Source organism: Ambystoma mexicanum, chromosome 1q (assembly GCF_040938575.1).
Source record: "Ambystoma mexicanum isolate Mex_15411 chromosome 1q, UKY_AmexF1_1, whole genome shotgun sequence".
NCBI classification, from domain to species: domain Eukaryota; kingdom Metazoa; phylum Chordata; class Amphibia; order Caudata; family Ambystomatidae; genus Ambystoma; species Ambystoma mexicanum.
Genome location: NC_090922.1, coordinates 1,109,967,520 through 1,109,990,306, shown reverse-complemented (window position 1 = coordinate 1,109,990,306; position 22,787 = coordinate 1,109,967,520). Strand labels below are relative to the sequence as shown.

At 43.2% G+C, this 22,787-nt stretch overlaps 1 protein-coding gene across 4 annotated transcripts in view; it reads right to left on the bottom strand.

Moving 5' to 3' along the window:
• CCDC18 (coiled-coil domain containing 18) overlaps positions 1-22,787 on the bottom strand; it is a 2,185,916-nt gene that overhangs the window by 502,392 nt on the left and 1,660,737 nt on the right. For all 4 annotated transcript variants that reach the window (XM_069641832.1, XM_069641829.1, XM_069641831.1 and 1 more), the window contains one exon: positions 14,254-14,353. In XM_069641832.1, coding sequence (XP_069497933.1) covers positions 14,254-14,353 — 100 coding nt within the window. The remainder of the gene's footprint in view (positions 1-14,253; positions 14,354-22,787) is intronic.

Here is a 22,787-nt window from a genome sequence, read left to right as displayed (position 1 = left end):
GCATTTTACCATTCATTGATCTCACAATGAGAAAGTTATTGGGCAGGTCGTTTTATGAGGTTTCCCATCATGTTCCGGCTAGGCACATATTTCTATGAAGATTGCCTAGCACGATTTGTGAGGTCACCTAGCATGATCTTGTGAAGCAGTGTGATGCTGGAAATGCATCGGAGGGACATGGCCTCTGTATCCTTGTCCTTTATTGCCTTATCATGTATGTTCTGACTTGTTTTCCGCGCAGGAGTTCATGTGGGACTCCTGGCGGTGCGGCTCTTCCTGTATTTGGTTTGGTGAAAAGACCCTTGGGATACCCTTATTCCACCCCCGACCCTGTACTCCTAGTGTATGTTTTTGAGCACCTGTGTGCGGCCCACAGAGCAGGGTACGGGCTGGTGGCAGCTCCCTGCTGAATTGACAAGTGCCCTGAGCGTCTTCCATTTTGGGATCCATGGATTCCTCATGCAGACAAGATGACCCCCGTGGCCTCTTGCCGTCCATCGCCTGTTACCTTGGTTTTCCCGAAGTCCCGGGAAGTCCTGACTCTGTCCCTTCTCCCTGACTGGCTGTTGGGTGGAAGTTCCATATATGGTAGTGTGGGGAAGTGGCGACCAGACTGGCTGGAGCCTTCCCAACGACCGTATGTTGTGGGTACGCCCGTGGGATTGGACTTGGGTGAATGGAGTGTGTAACGAATATGCATTCTGTTATGGGTGTCTAATATCTGGTGTTGGACACAATGACTGAGACAGCCCTGCCCGGAACTGGTATGAATGCATTGTGTAGTCCTGAATGGCAGAGTGCTTGTCCAAATCCGCATTCTGTGTTGGGAGTGTCTGGATGGAGAAGAATGGCCTGAATGCACTGTGCGCCTGATTGGCTGCCTCACTGCCTGTATGCCTTTCTGAGTGATTGGTCGCCGGAGTGTGACCCAGGAGAATGAATGGGAGATCAACAGTAAATCTGGGGGCGTCTCACTGCTAGAAATCGTTCAGAAGCTGAAGTTGATACTTGATGCTTGATGCTTATTCTCAAAGCCGAGCCGGAAGAAGGTGGTGAACCTCTGTTCCCTTCCGTGTAATCTGAAATCTGTTGTCTTCAAGAACTGATCCAAAAGAGGACCTAGTAAGGAGACCTCTCCCCGAGCTACGAGGGACCTTCGTGCACCAGTTGATCTTTGACAAAGCTCCCTGGTAGACAGACCTATGAAAGGCTGCCGTCCGGTAAAGTGGACCGCCGAGGAGAACGAAGCGAAGCACTGGACAGCCGTCCATGACCGCCGTCGCCGACCGGTGCTGCCGTGCTACCGTTTGCCTAAGAACATTTGATCCAAGGACTCCCTTGTTCATCACTGTCGACCGCTTTCGTCCTGCCAGAGAAAGTCAAGGCCGCCAAAGACCGAGGAAAATCCGCCAGTGAGTTTCCCGCCAACCGAAGACCTCAGACGCCGACGAAGCTACTGAAGCCAGCCGTGGTCACGTCCCGTACGCTGACGCCAGACGCTGATGACTTGACGCCCTGGCTGGGCCAAAGTTCTTCAATAACTATTTGCGGCAATGAACCATCGTCTTCGAGGTGCACCTCATGCCTCACCTTTTGCAGGACGCTTTCGATCACTCGTCAACAATCATCGCACGACCGAAGTTGCTGCCTCACCCTTTATTCATCTCGGAAGTTCAACAACCCGTGGCTCCCACTTGAATGGGAGCGCATTGAAGAAGAGCCTGTCAATTCCCCGATGAAGAACTCTACAACACAAGGTACAGTGGGTTGCAGAACTATAGAAGAAGATAAGACACTAGTAGACAATATACGGACTGGGCTTGTAGTGCATCTTCATTTACAGGTTGCCCAGGTGGGGGGGTTCCTCATACAGAACTGTGTCTGGTTGGTAGGGACTCAGTATTCTGCCAATTGTCTAACCAACTTGTCTTCCTCCTAAATCTATGGTTGATATCATTTTTCTGTGGTGATTTGTATGCTATTTGAACTGAGTACAGTTGATGCATTTTAATGGAATCAGAGTAATCATGACACCACCTAGAACTGTATATATTTACAATTTTATAATTGTCGGAGCACAAAGTGTATTATCGTGATAGTGTACATAACATTGAACCTTATTTATAGCCGGTCAAGTGGCACAGCGAGTAGAGGGCTCGCTTTGACATCCGTGCAGAGCTTGCTAATGCAAGTTCGAATCCCGGCAGGGCCAAACTCAGCCTTTCATCCTTCCGAGGTCGATAAATGAGCACCACACACCGTGGGTAATAATAATAAGCAGCGCTCAGATACCTGAGGGTTCGTAGCGCTATATAAATGCGAAATTATTATTATTATTATTATAAAGACAGTGTTTTAACTAATAGAGTGTGTGGACATTCCTTTGTGGGTGCTTGGGGACTACACTGTACTTAAGAACGAGCCTGCATCAACTCCTCAGAAGCTAGGCCTTGATTACTCGACCATTGCTACGGTAATAGAGCATCTTGGCTGGGGTCCTCTGTGCCTCTCCTCTGCCATATAGAGAGCAGGAGTACAGACACCCCGCTCCAGTGCGTGTTTCTTTACAGGCAGGTAGTAGGTTTTTAAGGTGACTATGGTTTCTTGGAGAAGGTTGATCAGTCTCCGTCTTGATCAGAGGTAGAGGCGATGACAAAGATTCCAGATTTTTCATTTAATGATTTTTCGAATTTTTAGTGTGTTGTGCATATTGACTAGGACAATAGCAATGTTTCTTTATTACATATTTCTCATAATTAAAAGATGTATTTTATACACGAGAGTGTAAGACACATACACTGAGTGTTATCAGATGCATTTGAACATCAAAATTAAGTGTGGGGCATCTACTCGAACTACTGTGTATTGATATGTTATATAGCGTACATGTCTTAATAAACACCAAGTGTTTTTATTTACACCACTGGATGCTGTGAGTAGTGCACTATCAATAAAATATAATGTGACATTGGTAAACCTCTCCTGTGTTGGCAATTGTGAGCAGCCGCCTACTGCAGGGGTTGATAAATTGGACTTGTATGGTCGCGTGTATGGTCCCTCAATTTAAGAGGCTTAGATTTGCTGTATAAGAGAGCTTGGCTACATTGAGCTCAGATTGCTCTCTAAGAGGTAACCATATCAGTTTTATGCCAACTGAAAAAAAGACATGGGGTAGCAATTTGTTTATGACCTGTTCAGGTGGTCACAGTAGAAACAGGCATGGCCAACACAACACAGGCACCTGCAACCTTTGGCTCACCATATGTTTTGGGCTACATCTTCCATGATCCTTCATTGACTATGCTGGCTAGGGCTGATGACATTTATAGTCCAATACATCTGGACAGACAAAGGTTACAGATACGCGGCCTAGAGTGATGACAGATACATTTTGTCTTGTCAATCAATACCCCAAACAAGGACTCGGATGGGTTTCTGAGGGAGTGCCTTCAATTATTAAAGGCACATGGCGAGGGTGCAACTATCTTAGCAGACAATATTAATATTGTATGCGACTCAATCCTAACATTTCAAATAGCAGAGGTACGATGCCTGCGGGAGCAATGTCAGCTAGCAAGCTCAGTTCAATGGGACTAGTTGATCGCTGGTGCTTGTTGCACTTAGAGGCAAAAGTTATTTATTTTATTCCACAGAAACTGTACATGCTCCTGCATTAATGGTGTCTTTCTTTTCCAACGATTGGCTCGAAGAATCACACATGCAGACATAGGTCAAAGTACCTGGTCCAACCTGTCGCCACAAAATTCCACTTTCAGAGGGAGGCAGTATAGGGTGCATGGTGTTCTATAAACTATTTACTACGAGGCCCGATGCATAAATGATTCAAGACACCATAACTAATTACTGAACAATCATCCCATGATACCTCACTAATAAGCAACTGGAATCACATTGAGGGGGAAATTAATAGAACTTCCAGAGGCTAATAATGGTCACCTGGCCGTTGATAATGAATTAAAAAAGCAAACAATTGGAAAGAAGCCCAGCATAAGGCAGGTACATCAAAGTCAGTTATGCTGCAGTTACTCACCGGCAGGTCGCAGGCTAATGCCCATATAGTAAACAAGTTGGGAAGCACATTACTTTAAGCCAAACAGCTTTTTTAAGTGGCTGCAAATGTGGAGCTCTTCTGGAAAGGCCATTAGGGGATCAGGCGCAATTATGCCTTCGTCCAACACATAAATAGAGGATGGTCACAGATCGAGAAGGAGAATGGCTACCTTTGGCAAATGTTATCCTTTCTATAAGGGTTATCAACATGTGCCTGAGAAACAGGAAAATGATCTAAAGTTCCAACAGTGGACGAGCACCAAAGGGACAGTACCCCATATTAAAGGATGAAATTCTTAGAGCGGTCTCTTAAGTTGAATAAAAGCCCAGGCATAGCCCATGTGATTGTTGTCCTAAATCGTTTCCATCAGGTAGGATGGATTACCACTTGAATAAGGTGTTGCACATACAGTAATACCTAAGTCAAGTGCCTTGATTAATCTGGATGAAAAGTCTTCCGTATTTTGGCTAACTGAAGAGAACCCTTGCTCGCTGACCTTATCGATCCAGGTCAGGCGGGATTTATCCCAAATAGGTGTGTCGTTGACACTACCAGGCGGATCATCAATATTACAGAAGAAATGCATAGGACGCAGAGAAGGCTTTTGACAGAGCTGACTGAAAGTAACTTGAGAACGTGCTACATAAATTTGGATTTGGATGATTCGGGAGAAATGTGAACACTCCAAGGCAGGTGTGTGTGAGCAGGAGTGTCTAGAGCTTTATCTGCACCATTTGTGATTCGAAGAGAAATAGTCGGTTTACCCCCTCTCCCTGTTTTTCTTAACACTAGCAGTTTAGCTCTTTACAATTCACATTAGACAATGAGGGCCGATCTGCAGAGTAGCATGGGGTAACAATGAGCACAAACCATTTATCTGCAGACATTCTATTTTTGCTGCAAAACCAGAGCCCTCTATTGCAGCTGAACTAGAGGAGAGATACGTTTTCTCTAAAGTCCCCGATTTAAAAGTGGAGCTGGAAAACTCTGAACTGCTGCACCTGAACCTCTCAGAAAAGGTGAAAGACGGTTTAACTAAATGACTGCTATTTAAGTGGCTTAGTAAACCCCTTAAATATTTAGGAATTCATCTAACAAAGGAGCATGTTCATTTTTTTATACATCGAGCAAATTATCCCAGTCTTCTTAATCAGAATGAACACGACTTAAATAGGTGAAAGGGGAGCTTATTATGCATGGATGGTGAAGGTAGCAACCTTAAATTAATTATCCTAAAGTTATTATGCACTTTCCAGATGCTCTTGCTAGTGGTTCCTAGGCTGCATCTTATGTACTTGTATTGAGCCTTAATGAAATTGATCTGGCTATGGAAGATACTTCAGGTAAAAAAGGTCATATTTTGTAGATCCTGTTACCAAACAAACCATCTTGGTATGGGAGAAGGTATACAGAGACACCAGAATCACTTACTTTCCTTACCCCTTCACAACCCTCTTGGAAAATCCAAACTTCATGTCTGGCATGGCACTGTGACAAATCAGGTCAATTCGTCCCTTTTCCCCAGAAGGGAGCCACCCACTGTGAGGCTAGGGAGGTGAGCCTGCTGCGCAAGACCCTCCTTAGGGGCGTAGGCAAGTGGTACCTCACTGGAAGTGACCCCCCTCTCAGAGACATGGTCTCTCAGTCCAATTAGGACCTCCAAAATCTGAATGCACTGTCCATCTACATGGGACTTGCACAACCTAATTTTATTCCTGTTTCGACCCTTGACATCCCTTAATTCCCGTTGGCTTGAGGCAATGCTGGATTTCATCTGAGTGCAAAAGACATGTAAAAAAGGAATCATCTTTGTTGTTTGGGATGACATACTTATAGGTCATAAGAGAAACTCCTACATATGACTGGGAAGTCCAAGTTGGGGGAAAGAGGCGGAAACAGAGAAGCACCCGTTTCCTCCGGTGGCGTGACCACAGACAAGCTGTGGTGGGCTCGGAGTCTGGTAACCTGCGCTGAGTCCAGTTCACTGGGAATAGCCCGGATCCTTGAGCTCTATGCCTGAAGGACATTGGATGCTGAGACAAGCAGCAACAGGGAGACGAACGCTTCCACAGAGAGACTACCACTGAGAGGCATGAACACTTTCAATACAGGCTGGGAAGTGCCCAAATACCTAAGGGTTGGGTGCGCTATACAAATAAAATAAATACAAATAAAGATGACACGGTTACGGGAGCCTGAGAAACCTGAATGGTTGAACACCGTATGTGAATCAGAATGAGAATGTTACAACAATTTGCATCCAGGCTTGGAAAGCAGACTAGGTTACGGAACCCGGACAAACCTGAAGATGCAAGCACCCTATGTGAAAAAGTGTGAAAGCAAGACAAGCATTTGTTATCAAGGTCGGGAAAGCCAACAAAGTTGTGGCAGCCTGAGAAATCACTACTGTGTGAGTGCCCTTTGTGAATGATGTGAATTGATAAAAGACAAGTATGTCAGAACGCCGTAGGACTTTGGGGAGTCCAAGAGCCATGAGCTCTTATATTGTGAACGGTTGTAAAAGGGAACCTGGAGAGGTCTTGAGAAAAACCCTTGTTTTCCAGACGAAGAGGGAACCATAAGTAGGAACCTTTATTTTTACTAACAAAGTCTACAAGAAACTTGTTTGTTTTGATATTGAGGAACTTGGAACTATTTATTTTAAAAAATAATTATATTGGTTTAATTACAAACCTTTACAATAAAACATCTCATTCATTTCATCTCATTACAATCCATCTCATTACAAAAACCATCTCTCACTCTTAATATATATATATATATACAATCAGTTAAAAAAACTTTGTTAAAGGGACGTTATGGTTCCAAATAAAACTGAAAAACACCTGAAATTCGCAAGTTATGGTAAGCTAAGCAACCATAACGCGCGCCACCACCGTGCACTGCTAAGCCTAAACACCCAGGACATCAAAGATGACATCACAAATGTCATTGATGACATCACATGTCTGACTCCCCCTTTTTTCTTTTCCTGACATATCTAGACCACATGGTTTTCTTCAGTAACAGTCAGGAATTGAAAATTGTAAATTACTATATTCGTAGACTTATCCTTCAAGTATGTTCTTAGAATAATTCCCTTATGGTCCAGTCATATCATGTGAAACATATACATAGGGGAAGACACAACCTTGAAAGACAGCAATCCTTTTTGTGCATTAAAATTATCAGTAGATTTATCAGCACTCTGATACTTTTGATTGTTTTTTTATTACTGTACTTTCCCTGTATATGCTCATATTTTTATATGTTGTACTCACACTATTTTCCTTAGGGTCCAGACACATCACGTGATATATATAGATCGGGTAAGTAACAGCTTTGAAACAGAGCAATCATTTCTCTGCATAAAGGTAATCAGTTAGGTTATGAACACTTTCTGCTACTATTGCGGTTTCTTTTTCCTACTTTTATTCCCTTGTATATATTCATATTTGTATCTGGTGTTGTCTTTGAGATTTGTCTATAATAATGCAATTATGTAGTAAGTGGGTTTTATGACCTACTTATCACAGGTTTCACTGTACGCAAAACTCTAATATGAAAACAGTTATCATTTCACTATTCAACATGGCAAGCTTATGAATATTGCACCTCCATCATGTATGCTGCACACAATGCCTATGTTTCTACATGAGTACCTTAGTATACTGGATTGAAGTTAATAATAGAATGCGATTTATATCAATGCATAGCTTAATGCACTTGATATTTATTCCAATAATATTTTACACTTTTTGTAATTAACATTACACTAAGAATCCCTTGTACAGACTTTTCATGAAAGGTAAATGCACATGTGATGTCATCAGTGATGTCATCAATGACATTTGTGATGTCATCTTTGATGTCCTGGGTGTTAGGCTTAGCAGTGCACGGTGGTGGCGCGAGTTATGGTTGCTTAGCTTACCATAACTGGCGAATTTCAGGGGTTTTTCGGTTTTACTTGGAACCATAACGTCCCTTTAACAAAGTTTGTTTACTGAATTTCATAGTTTTTACTAGTGCAAGTTAACCATAAACTCCCTTTAACAAACTTTTTTCATTAGCACGCAGACAATATACAAAGATGGAGTGTAAAAAGCAATTTCTCAGGGATGGCTTTACACAGAATTTATGCTCGTTCACAGTGAAAGTCAGCTGCTTCCATTTTTTGCTCGCGGGGCGGAGTGGCCCACGACTCGCACTATAAGGTTCTATTGTTTTTTTACCTTGACAGACAGGGATCGTGCCAAAAGACTTCTTTTGAAGGAGGGGGGCAAAAACGTAAGACGATAAGGATGAAATTTCTGAAACTAAACCGCTTTTATATATTATATCACTATGAGAAAGATCGTTGGCACAGACGAGTCGTATTTAGGGACTGCATTACGCATAGACAATGGAAAATGCCAATATTATGTAAGTAACCCTTTAGATTATTTTATACCGGAATAGAATAATAGCGTGGCGTTAAAGCCCGGTTAAGTTGCACTTGTTTGTTCAATGTGGCATATTGTTTTGTACCACGCACTATCACCGCCGAAGTGGTCCCCTGGCGCTCAGACGGCTCTGAAAAAGGCAGAGAAAGGGTGGGTTAGTGGGAATAAGTTAACATACTCTGTTGCACTATCCTCGCTAGCAAATAGTTTCACGCCCTAATAAATAAAATGAATATTTTTAATGAAGATCGGTTCGTGAGACTAATTTATGTTTTTAAAACAGGTACATCCTTCCCTACTGTCAATGCCACGATTTTCAGACCCCGGCCGACGGATTTTTTTATCTGCCAGGTGCAGCTACTTCTAAACAACTTCATGACCCTCACCATTTTATGGGACAATCGCCAAGGACCAATATGCCCTTATGCGGTACTAGCGGCTAGAAGCAACATACCAACCATTATGGTGGTCTAATGCCTCGTGGTTGGAACAGCCTTCCGATTATCAGTGCGACCATAGTCCTTCTTTTATCATAAACCAACACCCTGTGTACCGCAAAGGAACAGCGCGTGACTCGAGATGAACTTTTGCGGATCGACAGCAAAGACAAATGCAAATCGCGGAATATTCTCTAAACATTTGATATCAAATAAAAGTACTTTACGAAATGTACAATCTTGCTGTTTGCTTTTAAATCACAGTTTCATATTCCGAATTGTGGCGCGCTGTGTTGTGAGATGATCTGTGTTGTTTTCCGGGTTCTGTGTAAAGTCGCGTAGGACTGGAGACGACTGGGCGCGTTTGGCTACACACCCTGTAACATCACGGAGAGAGACGGGGAATATGAATGCTTTGATAATGTCAGGCTTAGGGGCGGGAGATATGATTTAGTGTCGCAAAAGCAGGTCAGGCAGGTCGATGGGGCAAGTGATAGGATTATCACATAATGTCGGCGCACAGCAGCCTGATTTATCGTTTGTTTAGTGGACAAAAAGTCGAGTAAGGCCCATAGGAAATTGTAATGTCAACGGACATAAGGAGGGTTCTTAGAACACTTTCAACCTGACAACTAACAATACGAACAGTGTTCTCAGAACACCCCCATTTTGTTTAATTGCAAACATTACCTCCACGTCCACTATTCCTCGTCCCAGTACTTACTTCATGAGGCCCCTGCCTCCGACACAGGACCTTCTTCTATTTCTTTAAATTCCTATAACTCCTCCCCCACATCCACATCACTCAGTTTCATATTACCAAGCCGGAGCATGGGACCTTCCCCGCAGGGAGGGTGAGGAGGGTCGTCAGTACTGTGACGAGGAAGAGTAGGACTAGGAGTAATGAAGATTACCAGCAAGTAATCAGAGCATTTCAGGACACCGCAAGTTTTCTTAGAACACATTCAACTTGCCAGAGTACAATACGGACAGCGTCCTCAGGACACTCCCATTTTGTTTATGTACGAACATTTAAGGACACCGCAAGCGCTCTTAGCTCAATTTTAGCTTGCTTGCGAACAAAACGGACACATACTCCGTCCTCAGAACACCCCAAATTTGCAGCAGGAGCGGGGGCTTGGTCCCGAAAGCGTACTTTTGTAAATTTGGTGTAAATCCGTCCAGTAGTTCTTTTTTAAAATGGCCAAAATGTAAGGCAAAAAAATTAGTGATATCTCCGTTCGCTCCACGGACGGACTTCCCGGTTCGCTCCGCGGACAGTGCCCTGATTGGCCGAGCGGCTTGCGTGATGTCCGCGGACATGCGACGTGTTCGCTGATTGGACGGCGTGGAGCGTGAAGGGCGTCAAATATTCTGTGGTGCCCGCCATCTTGCATTCGCCGACGACCGCGGACAGCGCGGTTAAACTTGGATTAAAAATTGTATTTAGTGGAGTGTGTTGGTGTGTAAGAGTGTTTGGGGACGGTGGGGGAGTATGAGATAGGTTCAATGTTCTGTGGGGTCCCATAAACAGCCTTATGGCATTTGGATCAGGAAATAATTAAATTTATTTTTGAATGTTACCGAAGGGCCGGGCCTCAAATGGAACCTCGCTCATCATTTTAGAAGCCCCTCTCTCGGAACATGTCTGCTCCCAGTCAGCAAGCCAAATTTTTATCTTCGCTGCGTTCGGATTACCGTGGAGCAAATCATGCTTGATATCAAACTCCGCCATCATGGATTTGCATCGTTTCAGCCACATTGACATGACACATGGTGCAGACGAGGTGGCGCTATAAAAGATTTCAAATTGCAGGATTCGTTCACATGCTTTTTTTTTGCGATACAATGATAACAGGCTCCAACAAACTCGCACGTGGATTGAAATTAGTTATAATTCATATCGTATGGAAGACGTTGCAGTTCCTTAGGTAGGCCCAGTACGTTGGTCCAAAAGATATTCTCAAGCTTGGACCACACCTCCCAGGAGCAGCCCAAGGCATTTTCTGCCCCATACGTTAGTACTGGTATTACCTTTTGTTGATAAAATTGCAGAACCGGTTTGAGAGAGAATTTTCCGAATCTATTTTTTATTGCTAGCGCTTGACTTGCCAGTTGCTTGCATTTGCGCTTTGTCACAGTAATCCAAGGGCCATCATTAATACAGGGACTTACTGTAATTCCAAGATATTTTACTCAAGTTGAAATCTGCAACTTTTCCTGCCCCAAAGACCATGATGTTCTTTTAACCGATTTGGCCCTACCACCTTTAAGGTTTTTAAGGACAAGAATTTCGCATTTCTTAGTATTAATGAGCAGCTGATTGTCAGTCACATATTGTTGAATGGCGTAAAGTTTCCTCTGCAGGCCATTTGATGTTAAGTCCAACAAAATGAGATTGTCTGCATAAAGGAGACAACTTAAATGTGATCCGTGCATCTTTGGAGGAAAGGACTTTACTGCCTCTATGGTGGTGCCTATGTCCGATATGAACAGGCTAAATATCGCCGCTGCCAAGGGACACCCCTGTTTAACTCCCTTGAATGTTTTAATCAGCGACGACAAGGCGCCTGTTTGGTCCACACGTACTCTAATCCAGTATGCAGCTCTTTTATGGCAGCCAATAGGTCTTCCGGGCAACCCCATGCACGCATCTTTTTCCATAAGTGTGCCGATTGATCGTATCAAAGGCAAAGGAAAAGTCAATGAAGGCAAGATATACCGTTGTTTTTGATTTTATCGCCTCCATTTTAAGTAGGTTCAGCAGCAACAGATTTAACGAGCAGCCAACCTGCTTAACAAAACCTGTCTGTCTGACGTCCACACGTTTAGATAACGTTGCCCACTTGACTAGTTTGTGCTGTAACCTGGTTGCATAGATTTTACCTAAGACATCGAGTAAGGCTACTGGACGGTAATTTTTCGGGCACGTTCTGTCCCCCTTTTTAAACACAGGTACTATCACAGCAGATCTCCACGATTGTGGCGTCTGACACTAGACATTTACTCTCTCAAAGAGAGCCACACAAACCTCTGCCCATAGCTCCGGATGTTGCTTCATCGTGAAGTTTGTCAAGCCGTCCGGGCCAGGAGCTCTTGAGTTTTTTGCTTTGGTGATTATTCTCACAATGTCTTCTTTGGGAAATGATAATGCCCATTTTGTCATGATTGGATCATTTGTGTTATATGACATTGCGTTCTCTTTGTACGACTCTTTGAAATGGGCTGTTCATGCTGCTTCCGATACCATTGAGGTTTGTAAGGCTTCCTGGGAAGCTTGTGCGTCATTGATAATCTTCCAAAATTCTCTGGTGTTCTTATTTTGAAGGCTTTCCAGAATTTGTTCAGAGTCCCTCTGTAACATTAGGCCTTTATGGGCTATAGGCCAGTTTTTGTATCTTTGTCTGGCAGCCTTTGTTTTCAACAAGCATGTCTCTTTATTTTCCGCCCGAGCCTGAACTTGGAACTATTGACAGACCATCCAAGTGATTGGGCCAGGCAGAAGATCAAGATCAAGGTCACTTCTCAAGCCTCCCTTTTTAGTAAAATTTTCCAAAGTGGTATGGCCAGATTAGTTGGATAGGATTTTGGACCAAAGACCGTTTTCTTTGACTAGCACCATTTGTTTTATTTATAGGTAGGGAACTTCCCTCATGTAAATAAGACAAGTTAGGAGGTCCCTTTATTTTTTAATAAAGATCCTTAAAAAAACTAGGTCTGTTGTTCCGGGCCCTCCTTCTGGTTCACCACAACACACAGATTGGGTAGATGGAAAGACAGGGCCTTGCACAAATTGGGGGACCTCTTCCTTAATGGGAACATGAAGGGCTTTATGGAAGCATATTTGCTCTCAGTGAGGAGGATAGGATCCAATATTAACAACTCAGGCATTGGGTGCTTCATCCACATATCAAGGGAGAGGGCTCGCAACAGCCTTTGGGCCTCATTACACGGTAGGCGGTGGACCAAGGTGCTATTAGTACCTTGGTCCATGCCGGTAAAATACTGGCACCGCCTTGGAGGAAAGGGGAATTACCGCCCTATTCCAAGATTGGCGGGGAGGTAATTCCCCCTTCCCCCATTGCCCTTCCCCATTCCCATTTTTGCCCCATAGGGCCCTTATCTGGCTCTTAAGTTTCTATTGACAGCGAAGGGACAGTAGAAGGGTATTGGGAATTAATTGTGCCTCACAAATTTTGATCATGGAGAAAATCATCCATCTACTTAACTCTCCGTGTGAAAATGCATTTAATTATCGTGTGATTAGAATTAGCCTAGCTGCATACATTGAACTATGATCCTCAGACTCCATCTCTGCCAGTTTGCTCTGTCTTTTTCGGTTTTCACATGGTCGGCGAAAATAATGTTCACAGCAAAAGGCCAATGAATCCATTTTTTAAAATAGGCATAGCTCATGGAATTTGCCTTGAACACACACACACATGAACGCAGATAAAGGGTTATGAGTGTTCCTGACTCCTCACTTTGCGAGGCTAATTCTGCTACCAACAATTAAATGCAGCACAATTCATGCCATATATTTCTCAAAGCCTCTACTCCCAGACTGAGTTGCAGAATTACCTTTTAGACAAAACCAAAACATAGAAAATGAAAAGCAAGGAATGTTACCTTGTGCAAAGGACAGAATGAACTCCTTTGCTCTGCCCTGAGACCGTACATTTTCTGCAAGGATGACATTGTGGAATACACTGCACGTTGTCATGGCAAATGTCTGCATTACACAGGTCATACAAAGCTATGTATTTTTGTTGTGCAGCCGGGGGCTGAAAATAAGTCTACTTAAGGCTGCACGTCCCTCATATGTTGGCTCACTTCCTCTAAGACTATGTACAGGGTACTAGATGAATCAGAATCCCACTTTGGAGTGAAATAATAAACATTGTGATATTCTTAATTCGTGACTGGTGTGCTTTCATATTTCTTTGCAGTTACTCAGATTTATATTAACATCCATGGTCCTTCTATATCACGTTTTCTGAGAAATGCTTCAAAGATCATCTGGGTTTGAAATGCCCAAAGAGAATTAGGGCTCTGGGTTGGTTCGTTCGACTTGTAAGAATTCCGTGTTCACAATTTTTTATATATGTTTTATTTTCAAAGTTTGAAAGATGTCAAACTTGCTAAGTGGGTGTGAGAGGGCAGAGTAGCGGGGGGGGGGCATCAGCAGTAATAATTAATTGATTTGAAATGGTTTGTGTTTATGCTGAAAGACCATGTGAACATAATGATTTTATTAATGTGCTGATCCAAAAACCCTTGGCTGGAAGAAAACATGACAAACCTGAGCAGCTCTTTGCTTCAGCTCCCAATTTCTCTCTTTTAGTGTCTGTTTCAGATCATCAAGTTCTAGATCACGCTCCGCAATTTCACTTTTACAGTGCCTGCAAGTTGTAAAAGAAATGCACATTATTTTGTTGCTACTGGAGTGGATTAGAGATGGCAAAACTTTAAAATCTAACACAAATAAAAGGTTGCATAACATGACACTTGATCCCCCTCCATGACACCACAGAAAGTGAGATCATATGATCTTTTCAATTTTGCAATCTGGGAGAGATGCACGCCATACAATAAAATGTGATCATTATCATAAAAATAATTTATTGTGTAGAAACCATGCAAACAATATTAATTAAAACCATCTGTGCTATTCAGTTACAACCAGAGACAACGTTTTTATATATAAACAGAGTAACAAAGAATCTTACATGCAGAACCTCTGACGGTTTACAGTAAAATAGAAATTAGTATAGGTCTCAAAAGGTTAACATTGACATCTAGTTTACTTTGTCCGAGGTTAACATTGAAATAAAAATTGAAATCATATTTGTGTTAACCGGAGCGTGTTTCGCTCTCAGGTCAGTGATTCTTACCCAAAACATGCTTTGCTAAGGTCAAAGTCTACAGTATATTTAATTTACCCCAGTCAATATGTATCTGAGAGAAATTAATGTCACTTTATGTTAGGGAGAATTCTCATTTATGGCTAATTTCCCTTACCTAATGAGTCCCTCAGCAGCTTTGCTGGATTTCTGGGGTTTATTTTTTCCACCTGGCAAGAGTGTGAACCTTTTTTTCCCACTCTTACATGTGTTTTGCCATGTGTATTTCTACGGTTTGTGTGATCTTGGGCTCTGGAGCCACACCACTCCATGAGCCTGATGTTTTGTGTGTGTTCAGTGCAGTGACACAGGGTTGTCTCTAAGACTTCCCACTGACTCCATTTTTCTGGGGCTGACTACTGTCCCCCAGAAACAAGTAAAGTTGCCATTTACTTTATGTAGTCATTTAAACTGCAGACCCAATACACCCCATATTACAGTATTGGAAGGGGTTAATTCCTACTCCTTTTTGTCTGCGCCTCTTCGAGCTTTGTTTCACTCCCTTAACACTAAGACTTGGCTGGTGGCAGTGGTACCTACCCTATCTTTTCTACCGCGGTTATAATATATAAACGTGGTACTGTTTTAGGCTATTGTATTAGCCTCGAACTTAAACCCGCTTGACCAAATACTGTTTATTTTTGCTCCGGTCGGGTTTTATCGACATTTCTTTTTGTTAAAGTCCGTCTTGTGTTTAATTTTGCGCCAAACCAGCTTTGCCTTCTTTGTTCGCCGACCTTTGGCGGGCTTCTGTCCAGAAGCCCCCCTTTGTCGTCTGGGTGTCTAGGTGGGCTGAATGTGAGGGCTGGGTTAAGTCACCCTCTGCACAGGGTCTCCTTGGAGACCCAAGTCACACTTTGTGTCGATTGGCTGAGGTGGTTGTCCGGGCCGGACAACCCCCCTGCTGAGTGATTGACAGCCAGGCTGTGTGAATGGGGGATTTTGGCATAAAAGGCAGGACTCTTGGGCTGGAAATCCGAGTCGTCAATGGAACTGCAAGAACCGAAAAGAAGCGTAGAAGAAGACGGCTGCTGCAGCTCCCAAGTCCCGGTGAAGCCCTGCTACAGTCCTGAGCTATCTACCCTTCAACAACAGAGAAGATCCAGTCCGGATTCTTCTTCCCTTGAGCCTGGTGGGATCAACCAGCTCACCTTCCACAGCCAGAGGATCCTCTTCTTGGTCGAAATTGCTGCACACAGCTGTAGTGCTCTGGATAGCCATCTGAAGATCCTCTCCTGTTTTAAAGGAGCGCACCTTTTATTCACCGTTGCTTCGCTGCTGCTGACCTCATCCCTGGGTAGTGCAGATCGCTCCAGATGTCGTCCTTCTTGTGCCCACGACTGAAGTTCCAGGAACCATGAGTCTGCAGGAACTACCAGGAACAACTGCCATAGCACCAGCTCTTCTTCAAACGAATAAAGTACTGTGTCCAATTCCGAGGAATTGGGGTGAACCCTTTTTCCTCAACAAAGGCTTGTCCTTATCTTCCTTCTCTCTTATAACTTTTGCTTCCCTTTTGACAATATCCAAGTACTCCTGGCAATCTCGAATGGTGAACTGTTCTAACCTTGTGATCCTCGACAACAGGACCCCGGTTCCATTTGACACTGGCGCAGGCCTATTGACTTTTATCTACATTTTAGAAAGTGTACTCCAATTCTCTTTGCCTTGTAAAAAGTATTGCCTGTGATTTTCATCCCCTATTCTTGCGTTCATTCTTGTGCTAAGTGTGTTTGACTTTGGTAACATTTCTTCTCGCAGCTATGCCTTTTTTTCGTAAGACCGAACTGTCATTACTGTCAAAAAGTGATTGCGTATGGGTTACCACGGTAACGTCTGTGTTTCAAAACACCAGTCTGTCAAAACCCAATGTACTTACCTTGAATTGATCTACACAAGGGGAATTGGTTGTGAATAGTATATTTGGAGTGTGGTTTCAATTTAATAGAAGTTAAGTGTTTTGTGAACAGATGGTTTAAAAAATAAATGTACTGTATGTATTGAAATAAGTCTGACTGCTCAGCCATTGCAACCACTTTTTCTGTGTAGTACAGGCTTGTACCAAAGGTGAAATTGTATTACCACTTGTAATCTTAATTGTGTGTAGTGGTCCCTAAGGGAACTGCACATGATTCTGCCCAACACTTTAGTATGTATCATTGTAGAAGGAATGTGTTACTTACCTGTAATTCCTGTTATCATGCATTGGTATCTTTCATAAAATCACATGCTGTTTGAAAATTACCCATCATCAAGCTGGGAATCCTCAGTAACATTAAAGTAGTTTACCTTGACATTTTTAAACTGTCACTTTAGTGCTCTTTTACAGTCATTTTGATTTATCCTGCCCACGGCCAATTAGACAGGTCCCTTTAGCTATCCCCCTGGTGGCCATCTTCACATTTGGCAGCATACGTAATGTGGCAGTAAGAGCCAAGAACAGCCAGAGAGGGGTATGACGGAGGGTAGCATGTGAATCTATGAAAGATACCAATGCTAGAGAACAGGAGTTACAGGTATGTAACGTATACCTTAGCCAGCATTGGATATTTCATATATTCACAAGCTGTTTTAATAAGATTATACAGCAGTACCTAAATACAACCAACACGGGACAGAGACAGCTCAACAGAAGTAACCAACTCACTTCTGGAACATCACTCACTCACACGAACAGGAATCCCTATCAATGCAGTAGGACCCTCTGAAGGTATGGACAGACCTCCCATGTGGCTTCCATGCAGATGACAAGTAGGCAAACACCGGACAGAAACACCATAGTAGAAGTCACAGCCCTCGTTCAGTGTGCTCCAGTTCTTTCTGGAAGGGGCCTGTTGGCCATACAATGACAGTGGGAAATGCACATTGACAATCATCTAGCAATATCCGACTTTGAAAGGCTGTTGTCCTTCTCAGAAAGGCCAAGGGCAAAAAACAATTGTGACGACTTACGGAACTCATTAGTGTGAACCATATAGAATTTGAGGGCTCTGGTGACATCCAGGGAATATAAGGATGAAGGAGAGCCAAAGAACACTGACAGAATCAAAGGTTCATTAAGGTGGAATGCAGAAGGGTCCTTCAGCATTTAGTAAGGGTTTGATCGAAGGACCACCTTAGACTGATCAAAAGTCAAGTAGGGAGGCTTGTAGGAGAGGGCCTGGAGTTCGCCCACCCATCTGGCCGAAGTAATGCCAACTAGGAAAGACGTCTTCGAGGAGAGGAACTTCAAGGAGGCCCTGTGTAGAGGCAGGAAAGGAGGCCATTAGCTTTAAGAGGAGCATGTTGAGTTGCCAAGCTGGAGCAGGACCTCCGAGTGGGAAAAAGCAACAGTCCTTTGAGGAATTCATTCATCTACCTATGGGGCCAAAGGGAAGGAGTACATGGGGCACACGTGTACAGTGAAATGGCTGCTAAATGCTCCTTGAAAGAAGAGTGTGCTAAACCAGAATTTGCTAAAGATGGGAGTTATGGCAAGACATTTGCAGCCTGAACCTGTAACAGTTCTAGGCATTGATTTGTACACCAGATAGTAAAGTGCTCCCATTTGCTTTTGTAGCAGGACAGTGTATATAGAGCTCATGCCCTGGCCAAGATGTTTCTGCAGTCTGGAGGTAGCGGTAGGTTTCCAAACTCTAGGATTGTAGGCGCCAGGCTGGGAAGTTGGGGGACGCTGGGTCATGGTGCACGACAGACCCGCCATCTTTGGAGAGGGGGTCAGCGAGAGGGTGCAACCTGATGCAGTGGGCCACTGACAAGTGGAGCAGGTGCAAGTACCAAATTTGTTGCAGCCAAACCGGGGCCACCAGAATCATCATGCAGTGGTGTTGCTTGAGTGCACTGAGAACTCAAGACAGAAGAGGAATCGGAGGGGGTGGTGGAGGGTGTAGATGAACTGGCATTCCCGTGAGAACAAGAATGCGTCCCATAGGCTCTCTCTTTGGGGAAAGCTGGTCGCAAACCTTGTGCATTTCTTGTTGGTCACCACATTCCAAAAAGATTGATCTCTGAGGTCCCCACTCAGAGAAGAGGCTGAGAGTCTGGCCTTGGTTAAGTTCCCATTCGTGGCAGGACCAGAGTTCCCTGCTGAGCGAGTCCACTATTGTATTGTGGATCCCTTGCAGATTGAAAGGCATTAGTAACATCTTGTGCGCCAGCGCATATGTCCACAAATCCTGGGCCTCTTCGGACAATCGGCAAGTGGGTCCCGACTTGCTTGCGAATATAGAACATGGTGGTGGTAATGTCCATGAAGATGCAGACCACGCAGTTCTGCAACTGGGGCTTGAAGGACTTCAGAGCCCAACTGGGGCTTGTAGGACCTCAGAGCCCAGAATACTGCTCGCAGCTCCAGAACATCGTGTGTAGAGACTTTTCTTCAGGCAACCACAGGCCTATGGTGTGGAATTCTTCTGTGTGAGCTCCCCAATCCAGCAGGGGCATTTGTGGTAATAGTGAGCCGATGGGCAGGGAGGCAAAACGGGGAAACCCGATTGAGGTTGAAACGACAACTACAACATTGGAGGAGTTTTGAAAGGGTTGTGTGAGGTTAGTTTTGTCCTTCCACAACCCTAGGAACTCTTGAAGTGGTCTCATTCAGAGTTTGCATTGTGTAATTAATGATATGCAGGAGAGCATCATCCCCAGAAGGGACTTGAGAGAGCGGACTGAAGCAAATCGACAGGCATGACAGCTGCTGGACCTTGTTCAGGACTGCATTCACCCTCTCCTCTGAAGCCGTGGAGACACACGCAAGAGTGTTGAGGCGTGAACCCAAGAACAGGGAGTTATGAGCAGGACTTAAGCCAGACTTTGCGAAGTTCACTGAGAACCCCAGTGACGTTAGGCATAGGATTGTGTGCTATGTGTGCTGAGTCGCAAGTGGAAGCTAAGGGGGCACAACCCAACCAGGCGTGCAAATATGGGTGGAAATGAATTCCTGAATGCTGGAGGTGGGCCATAAATGGAGCAAGACATTTGGTGAATACCCTTGGCACGGACTTTAATCCGAAGGGCAAGGCTTTGAATTGGTAGTGTTTTCCTGCAACCTTGAATCAGAGAAAACACCTCTTCTACTGATAAATGGGATCATCTTCTAGATCTATAAAGGAGGGAAAATACCCTTTTCCTAGCTGGCCCAAGATGAGCTGAAGTCTCACGATGCTAGAATCTTCTTAGGTCTATACTTGGTTGAATGGGGAATGGGGGTTGCGCAGAGCAAAACCAGTATTGCTTTTCACATGGAAAATAAAGATTCTCTAATAATCAGAACACAGTCGATAAGTATGCAGCAATTTAATGAGGCCTTATGTTAGGCTCTAGAGTGCAGCCGACACGTGTTTTGACCAATGGTCATCCTCAAGGCTGCCAATTTTACAGAAATTATGCAAACAAAGTAACCATGATTGTTATAACACAACTTATAAATGGTCAAATTAGTGCAAAATGTACACCACCATTTGATGGAAGATGTAACAAATACCAATTATAAATCATATAATGCAGCATTTGGCACCAATGGTAATTAGCAATTATTAAATCAACATAAACATGATTGCTACATACCAGTTTTAGTAATGCGCAATCATATCATATATGCAAAGCAGATACATGCATAGTGCCTAAAAGGGAGCCATCACGCCATGGAAAATCCCTTAGGCTCTGCAGAATTTGAGTACTGTCTCTAGTATAGGATGGAAGGTTCTCTCCATGTCGTTTAATAGCATTATCAATGTATTGGAGTAAGCACTCTGTGGCCCACCCAATCCCACTCATTATGGGACGTACTTCCAGCAAGCTCTCATATGGGCTTGTGAATCTTTGTTAAAAGGTACATGGTAGGAACCACAGGTTCAATGCTGGTAAGAAACTGTTTTCGATCATCCATGAGGTGGCCTGATGTGTGCCACTTATTCAACATCAATTGTAATTCCATAAAAATTTCCTTTGTTGGATTACTGAGCAGCTTGTTATAACATCCTGGAGTCTCTAGGTGCATATTTGCCACTGTAAGGTTGTCGTATTCATGATCACATTACTACCTCCCTTATCAGCTTCCTTAATGACAATGTCTTTGCCAAGGCCAGCTGTTCATTCCTACTCAAGTTGAACTTGGTTCTAGTTTGAGCATTCCCTTTCTGTCCAGATATTGGTGAATATCTTTGATCACAGCTTGATGGAAAGTGTCGAAAAGTTTTCAGTTGTCATTTGCGGTGTAAATTTAGACTTGTTTCATTTCTTGCATTTTGAAATTAGCAACTTGCACCCCTAATGCTTGATAAATATCTTGTGTTCCATATTCCGACTCCGGTTCTAGGGACATGAGAAGATGTATGTTCTCTATATCTCTCATTGTCAATTGACTCAAGGATTCTTATCTAGAAGGTTATGTGTATATCTTAACTTGAGTAAAAACATTTTTAGCTTCAGTTTTCTGATGAATTTAAATATATCAATTTGAAAGTCTTTAAAGTTAGCACCTATGGTCGGAGCAAAAGAATAGACCTTTGTTAAGTAGAGTTGATTCACGCTTTGTCAATTGTCTGCTGGATAGGTTAATCACAAAATCTGTGCCCATCATTTTCCTGTCTGCTTCCTGACACTTGATCGTGTCAGTCTGCTTGTTAGACCCATGTCTTTGTCTGAGCTTCCTCCTGCCCCAGGGACTGTGCTCCATGTTATGGTATTTGGACCAATGCGTCCTGAAATCTGACCTACTTGATTGCTCTCAAGGTCCCTTTTCTGTAACTTCTTATTTGTTCTAAAAATCCTTTACTTTGATTTATCTTGTCAGTCAAAATACCAGACACATTAGTGTCCGGCTGACATGTGGTTTCATTTTCAGATTCGGCATCCAAGCTGCCCGTGGATGTGTTCGGTGTGATCTCTTTTGACTTTCAATGTACTTGATCAAATTTAGGTTTAAAAGTATAAACTCGTATCGTCGCGGTAGTCACGTTCATCTCAGAAATATTTTCTGAACTTTCGTAGCTTGAGCCATACATCTTACTATAGTTCTTCTGCTTAGTGCTGCCTGGGTTTGGCATGTCTGAGATTTCTTGTTTCACCTTTCGAAATGTGTTCTTGGACTCTGACATGTTCTCTTTCCGAATGTTCAATTAGTAACTCGATCATATTTTAGGAACTCTGATTCAAGTTTTCTTCCCATTTATTAGTAAGACCTTAGTCCTCCTTGTTATCAAAATTTGAAAAGATAAACCCTGGAATGTTATAATTTTCGAAATAATTAGACATCGATGCATGCTCCCAATATTTGTTAATTTCCTTTCTCGATAGTCTTTCAAGCCGTACACATTTCTGGCTTGAAGTCTCTGAGATCTGTGTATTACTTCTGAAGGCATTGCTAGTACTTACTCTTGGAAAAAAAAGGGCAGCTCGATCCTCTGCCTGATTAAGTAGGTATTATGTCATGTTATTTGGCACTTATGTCCGTGCTGGCACCCTAGCGTCAATAAATGAAAAAGCTATGAGATTGAAGGTTAGAGACGCTGGTGGGTGCACACTGGCTCTATATTGTAGGTATGATGGTATGTATAGTAGACCGCAGCATCACACATCTTATTTTATATCTATATAGAGAGAGTTTGAGGAACGGCGCATAATATTTGTGGTAAGTTCAGTTGAACTTCAAAATGTGTATTTCAAGATAACTGTTAAAGTACATGCGTATATCTGCTGACACGGCCAGAAGCCCTTCATGGGCAAATTCATCACTAACCTCTAATGAGCCCTTGTGTTTTCCATTTTCTGTGATTAGAATATCAAAGCTTATCAAGTTATGGTAAACCAGCATGTAGACACGTTTTAATGACCAAGATATTAAACTAACACTTCCTAACCACGATAGTGCAATTTTGACTAATAGTTGCCTCTGAAATCACATGCATTGCAATGAACTAATCCCAAATGAGTA